The 7,691-nt window shown below is 32.6% G+C and overlaps 1 protein-coding gene across 1 annotated transcript; it reads right to left on the bottom strand.

Moving 5' to 3' along the window:
* Positions 1–1,822: 1,822 nt before the first annotated feature.
* LOC112637144 lies at positions 1,823–3,750 on the bottom strand. Its single transcript, XM_025406162.1, has 2 exons — positions 2,297–3,750; positions 1,823–1,924 (listed from the first exon to the last, which is right to left on the bottom strand). The coding sequence occupies exon 1, from the start codon at positions 3,644–3,646 to the stop codon at positions 2,741–2,743; it is 906 nt and encodes a 301-aa protein (XP_025261947.1). The 5' UTR covers positions 3,647–3,750; the 3' UTR covers positions 1,823–1,924; positions 2,297–2,740.
* Between the last annotated feature and the right edge of the window lie 3,941 nt (positions 3,751–7,691).

Here is a 7,691-nt window from a genome sequence, read left to right as displayed (position 1 = left end):
ACAAGTTACATTTTCTCTGTCGCTTCCATAAATATATCCACTTAATAAAATATGCCGCAACGTTAACCGTACCATTCCAGCAGTTGGATTACGGTTAAATCCTCCGCGTCCTCTAATTTTTCCAAATGTTCTACGGAATCTTGGTTGCATAGTGCAGTGGCAAACCTGAAATCCGGATAATGTTGTTTTATGGAACGATACATTGATAAAATTGATTTCACGGTCGTAATCATTCCATTAAAACAGGGAGGTCTCGAAATCTTGTTGGGGGGAGTACTCCACTTTCAACACCAGTCAACAAAAGACGTCAATAATTCTTCAACTATTAAATTATCATCTGATAATGGACCCTTTTCTCCTTTCCAATTATTTAAATGATAGACATTCATAGCATCTATTACTTTATTCATTTTGTAAACAAATTCTGCAGATGCTTTCCATGAAGAACTTTTTAATGTATCGCTTTGCCCTGCTGTTGATATTGCTGCAGCAAATCTTGCATTTAACATTTGAATTGCTCTTTTCACATTCATAACTTCAAAATTGTTTGGATAAAAATGCGCGTAGGTAATTCAATAAATTTGAAGTATTTAATTGTCTGTCAATTTGCCATGTTGCAAATAAGTCATGAAAAGACATAATAATTTCGCCATTTACATAAATGTACTTATGAGATCTCAACTGTCTAATTAACCGCTTGATAAGATGAGGCCAATCAAAAGAAGCAAAATAAGTTTCATTGTTCAATTGAAAAGACGTGGAGAAATTTTCATGTGAAGAAATTTTCCAAATATTAAAAGCTTTTCTATTTGGTCCACCTTGGTCATGTAATTATCTGCACATTTGCCCCTCCATCTTTCAATTTTTGTAAACACATCTCGGTGAGTTCAATAATCTCCTTATGTGTTGTACTATTTCCAGTCAAAAAGTATGCTACTATTTGCCGCCAAGGATTTTCCGCATTAATATTATCAAGGCAAAATAGTAGAATATGTCCCGCTTGTTCATCGCGTCGTCCCAAGGGTCCGAGATCTACTAAACCTTCGATGATATCATATTTTCGACTGTATTCTTCAAATTTTTTAATTGACATCTCATCGAATTTTAAACAGTCAACTCTTTGAGAAGAGTAATTTAGACAAATTTTCTCGAGTTTTATAAAATATTTCTTCACAAAATCCTGGTCGAATTTCTGTTTCTGATATCCAATTTTTGACAGAAGATTCTGATGGGAGATTTAGTCCAGCCTTTCTCATCCGTGAATATCCACTTGCGGAATAATAAAACATTTGTTTTGCTAAATCTTTTTCTTCTTTTGTATATTCTTTTCGTCTCTTATGAAACTGAAGTTTTATCATAGTTCTCGCAAGTGGTTTTAAACATTTCTTTCCATTTAAAAATTAATTTAGACTGTGTTTGCAAATGTTCTTGTTTTTCTGAATTGCAATATTGCGATGTTTCAACATATGAGTCATACTTTTTTGTTTTCTCTTCCTCTCCATAAGAAATTTTTTCAGTCTCAAATTTTCTTTTTTTAACTTTTCAATTTCGGAGAATTCATCTTTATTATACACTTTTTCAGAAGCAGACTTTTTTTGCGTTTTTACTCGCCTTTTTATCATGTTCGCTTTCACTTCTTTCTGCGAGTAATTATCCAAAAATAGTCGAAGTGGATTTTCATTATTAAGGGATTATATCTGTTTGGTGCCCAAAAAAAGGCCTTTTTTCATTTTTTTTTTATGAGCTCGTTTTTAAATAATCATAAACAAATAATATATGAATCGATTAAGCAACTCTTCATGAATATGAAAAAAATTTTTTATTGGCCTAAATTTACAAAATGGCGGCTGTTGGTCAATAAATTAAAAACAACATTTAAAAAAGTATCTCCGCGGCACGCAGTAGAAGTCCCTTGGATCACCATCTGGAAGCATAAAAAAAATTTTTTCATAAACTATATGAGTTTTGCTAGTGAAGTATACACGATCTTAGTTATAGAACTTTTTTTCGCAAAATGGCGATTGTTTAAACAAAAAATTGCGTTTTCGACAAAAAAATCGACTTAAATTGTTTATATTTTTTTTTCTTATTTACCGATCATTAAAATCGTGTGTACTTCACTAGATAATCGAATGAAGAAGCTACAGTTAAAATTTCAAGTCAATCGGATGAAAACTCTTCGAGTTCTGCTGCGTGCCGATTTCAAAAACATGGTTTCGAGAAAAACGCATTTAAAGTTTAAAAACGCTATAACTTTTCGAAATCATAATAATATGGTCCATAATAATTTTTTTACCTTCACTCTGCTATCCCAGCACCGTATAATTGCCCTTCCAAAGTCGTATTCTGGTCCTGCAGCTCTTTTCTCGCCGATGTAAGGCTGCGTCTAGCCGTTTTCTCAATCTCGGAAATGGAGTGTTCAGCGGCCTTGATGCGATTGGCGTCCGATTCCATGCAAAAGTCGAATAATGTACGTCCAACCGTTATTCCTAGTGCATCGTAGATAGAACATAAGCCTGATAACCCCTCGTTGAAAGTGATGGCAGCGATATCAGTCGCTATATCAAGCACAGTCTTTCCGCTTGACACTGTTTTCGATGCAATGGTCCATACAACTGCGTTGAATGATTCGTTTTGATTTTGGGTGTATCCACCCAAGCAACGTGAAAGAAGATCGTCAGAGCTTAGTTCTTCGTAAATCGACTTAATTGCTTCAAAAACATCTTTATGCATAGGAGGCTTATGCTGCATAAGTAGAAAGAGTACCTAATGCTTTGCTCCGTTGCCAAGAGCACCAAGAATCGACTCCGACTGGACACTTATCGTGTTGCGGTTTTTCATCTGTGGATATTTTATGGTAGAGGGTTGCCCATATATCATTTCTCATTTTTTCAACTGATTCAGTATTGCGTCTAATAGCAAGTCCGTAAAAAATAGTAAGTTCATCAATGAGCTTACCCGTCAATTTACCTCGGCCCCCGAGGTCTTCGGTATTTTTTTTTACGTTACGAAGGCGAGTTCCTATTCTCTTTTGAACATGGCCAATACACTCTTTTTTAGCAACAGAAACATTTCCATACGGATTGGCGTCAACAATTCCTTTATAGGTTTTCGAGTCCCCATCGCCAATGTAATTGACATATTTCACATTATGAAGTGATTCGGAGCGCTGGAACATGTCAACAACGGCGTCGACCTCCATCTTGCCCGCTGAACTCTCATGATTTACTTGGCAATGCAATTCATGGTCAGCAAAACCTTCTTCATATTCTGCAGTTCCTTCTTTTTTCTTCCAATATTCACACACTTTACAATACTTTGATTTGACACAAACATCCAACACTTTACCAGTATACCAACCAATTAGCGTAACGAGCCCGAAAAGAGAAGAAAAACCTCGCTTTCTCCACGAACCGTCGCCAGATACTGTAAGCCTATCGCTGTTATTATGCTCTATAGACAATACTTTTTCTTTTTCAGCTGCACTTTTCAAACATAAAGTGCGCACGCGTTCGGTAGCAATCGCAATATTAGAAATAATCTTATCGTACGTTACTTGAAAAACTGGCTTTGGAAGGTCCATGAAAGCGCAAAACTTTTTAATGCCATTGATTCCAATACCAAGTAAGCGCATTGCAAAAATCATACGTGTGTTGACTTCATATGCACGATCATTAATTAATGGGCAACTGTTTATAGAATGATCGCTGCAATTCCTGCAGTTTACAATAATTTTGGAGCCAAGCCCGCGTCTGCTGCCCTCTGAAAATGTCACGTCACCTTTGCATTCTCTGCATACCACAACTTGAGAAATAGCATTAAAAACAGTCAGAAAATTGATGAAACGGTAGCCAAACGATTCATCCACTTCTCTATCACACTTTTCATCGTTCATTTTGAGTTTTTTTGTCGACGCGCTAACGTACTCCGAATCGTGTTCGAAAGAATGACGGTTAGGCGGACGCCTGTTTCCGATTTTGCTTCGTCTTCGCGTTGAATAGTTTTCTTTAGTGGCCTTTGCGGCCATCATACACTTTATCACTCATAATTCAGAACGTTTAAATAAATTATAAAGGCAAAATAATAACGGTAAACACGTAACTACGACTCGAACTGCAGCGTACAGCTGATTGACGAAATACGTGCTCTTACAATAGTAAACACGTACTATAATATAGTCTACGATAGTGTATGTATAGTACACAGCGACATCTATAACATAGTTTTCAAGTATATTCTCGGCGATCGATAAGTTATAGGCATATATATGACCATGAGATTCAAAAATGCAGCGTCAACGATATAGTCGAAATTTGCTTTTTTTACATCTCAGAGTTACTCTAAAAAAATTGATTTTCAGAACATTTCTGAATTTTTTTCATGCTTGGACATTATTGATTATAAATCTAGGGATGTTTTGGCGTAATTTAAGCCAATAAAAAGAAAATGGAAAAAAAAAATTTTTCAAACAGATATAACCCCTTAAACCACTCATCGTCTGCGAAGTCATTTCTGAAATTGCAGAAAAGTTCTTTTCCGAAAGGGTAACATCTCTTACGTGTCGCTATTTTTTTTAACTACTTCTTCATTTGTATTGTTTATTTTTTCAATGTTTACTTGAAAATCAGCATGCGTTTCGACTTCCATTGGAATGCAGTCTTGATTATCCGAATGGTTTACATTTTCTTGTATAATATTTTCATTAATTCTGCCTTCTTCTGTAATTTTTTCAGCATTATCTTTCACAAAATGTGTAATCTCAGTCTCCTTTGAGGTCCATGATATGGGGTTCTTTCTAATATGTAATTTTGTACAGCTTATAAAATCTTCTTTATTAAAGTGGTCTGCACATAATCCTGCTTTTTGTATTGATGCTGGGGACCACTTAAGTAACTTTTCATTACCCGTTTAAATATAAATCTATAGTTAAATTTATACACTGAAAAAACATTTTAACCTTTAACCATTTAACATAAAATCAAATAGCAAACAAATTCATAAAAATGTTTTTAAAAAATTTAGAAAGCATTTTTTAAAACATTAAAATAGTTATGTAACTTTTTATTTATTACAAAAATTTTAATTTTAACATTGAAATAATGTTTTTTACATGTTTTAAGAAAAATTACTTTTTAAATATTACTTAAAAAATTTATTTTACATTTGAAACTCCCACGATTTTTATTTTTTTTTTAAATAAAAAGACATATTTATACTTAAACAATATATTTTTAATATTTAATGATTTAATAGATACGAGATAAAAACATGAAAAATATTCTTTTGTAAAAATATTTTCTTTATATTACGATTATTTTATGCATTTTATATATATTAGAAGATATATTCGTATCTAACATTAAATATATGCCAAATATTTATTTCTACATAATAAATATTACATATATGACATATAAAATAATAAAAAAATAAAAATAATTCATAGCTCAAGTTTTAAATTTAGGATCCCTGGATTAAAAAAATATTACAAGGAGCATTGGATGAAAAGCTCGAATACAGATCAACTTAATTTTAATACAGATTAAAATTATAAATAATTTAATGTCGCTAGTCGAGTAATCAAAGGATCAATAGAAAAATTGTAGTCGACCAAACTAGCCAAAAAATTAAGTTTATTAATACGACGTTTCGACCATGTGGTTGTGGTTCTTATCAAGTATACACGATGTAATAATAATCAGAAGACAACATTAATGGTGAACATGTAAAACCACGTAATCACGTAATACAAAAAACGTTATTTAATTAAATTCAAATTTGAGAGAAGCTGATGCGTCCATGTGAGACTTCGTCAATAAATTGACAGTTTATTGACGAAGTCTCACATGGACGCATCAGCTTCTCTCAAATTTGAATTTAATTAAATAACGTTTTTTGTATTACGTGATTACGTGGTTTTACATGTTCACCATTAATGTTGTCTTCTGATTATTATTACATCGTGTATACTTGATAAGGACCACAACCACACGGTCGAAACGTCGTATTAATAAACTTAATTTTTTGGCTAGTTTGGTCGACTACAATTTTTCTATTGATCCTTTAATACAGATTCACCACAAGAAAGGAGATCAAAATTGATGAAAGTCAACCGCAATCCTTGATAGTGCACTTTAAAAAATTTTATTTAAATTTCATTAAACAAAATTACATGAAATTTTTAAGACAGTTGTTTCTTCATTTTTCACACAATTAAGCTTTTTTATAACCATCAATTATTTTTGGTATTTTCAAGAATTTTGTTCACTGAAGATCAATGGCCGGCAAGATAAGATCTTTCTTTGAAGTCAGCTAAAGCCAATAAACATAAAATAAGAAGAAAAAAAGAATTTTGTATTTTTACTTACCATAATTTCTTATCCAAATGTCAAATCTTTCATCAGTCTTCTGTGGAAAACGAAACAATTTACAGTTCTCTGATTTGATATTATTACAGTTTTTGTATGCACATCTGTCGAATATCGTGATTTTCTTCACATTATTCTTATCCATTTTGATCTACGAAAAGTACCTGAAACAATCGAAAACAAACCGCAAACCGCAAACAAAGAACGCCGAAAAAGCACGCAGTTTCCGCGAATCTTCGGTTTTATCGAAATTACAATTTCGTTAAAACTGTAGATTCGTAAAATCGGATCACTATACACACACACACGTCACTATTCACAATAATTATTTCAATAACAACGATAAAAAATCGTAAGATATTGAAAATCGCAAAGGAAAGCACAATGAGAATTCGTTTTGTGAGACACAGTCGATGTGATCACTCAAGAACGCCAGAAGCTTGTGAGCTCGCCGCGATAAGACAAAACAATTGCGTGTCGATTTCACGTTGTTAAATCTGTTAAAACGCGGCGCTTTAATTCTTCCGACGTTTGCGACGTTTCTTTAAAGATTTTATTTTGTCCCGTTTCAAAGATCTTTTCCGCGAGCAAAGTTCGGAAATGGATAATTAAATTTTTATACTTTATAATTTGTAATCCTCGATATTTTCAATAAATGTTAATTTTTATTAAAATTTTGCGATTAAAATAACATCAAACACGGTATCACTCGGATAAATGTAATTAAATATATAACCAAAATTTTTATTATCAGACCAATTAAAAATTATCCGATTTATGTCATGTTTAATATCATTTTAATCGCAAGAATCTCAATAATTCATTAAAATTACTTTCAAATGGATAAAATAAAAAATAAGAGTTTCAGTTTTTATTTTATAAGATGTTTACATTCGCGAGGAAGCCGAGTCCGCTTATCTTTACGACCTGTCAAGTGCGAGAATGACAGCGAGTCGAGAACGAGCGAGATGACCTATCATCAAAGAATTCCGAAGTCTCTTACAATCGGCTTCTTCACTTTCTCTATCCATTCGCAATTTACGAGATTATAAAATAAAAATTGAAACTTTTATTTTTTATTTTATCGATATGAAAGTAATTTTAATGAATTATTGAGATTTTTGTGATTAAAATGATATTAAACACGACATAAATCGGATAATTTTTAATTAGTCTGATAATAAAAAGTTTGATTATATACACGGTGGGCCATTTTAATCGATGCACTCGAATATCTCGAAAACAGCACTCTTCAGAAAGAAATGTTTCAAACAAAAATTGTAGGGTGTGAAGGGGAACATAAGATGGTAGCATTGGTTTGAC

This window comes from Camponotus floridanus, unplaced genomic scaffold (genome assembly GCF_003227725.1).
Source record: "Camponotus floridanus strain SB8 unplaced genomic scaffold, Cflo_v7.5 scaffold134, whole genome shotgun sequence".
NCBI classification, from domain to species: Eukaryota; Metazoa; Arthropoda; class Insecta; order Hymenoptera; family Formicidae; genus Camponotus; species Camponotus floridanus.
Note: the sequence above shows the minus strand (reverse complement) of the source record. Positions and strands in the feature narration are given on the sequence as shown.

Coding starts and splice junctions, on each gene's coding strand:
- LOC112637144 (XM_025406162.1), bottom strand. CDS start 3,646: ATGATTTTTGCAATGCGCTTACTTGGTATTGGAATCAATGGCATTAAA.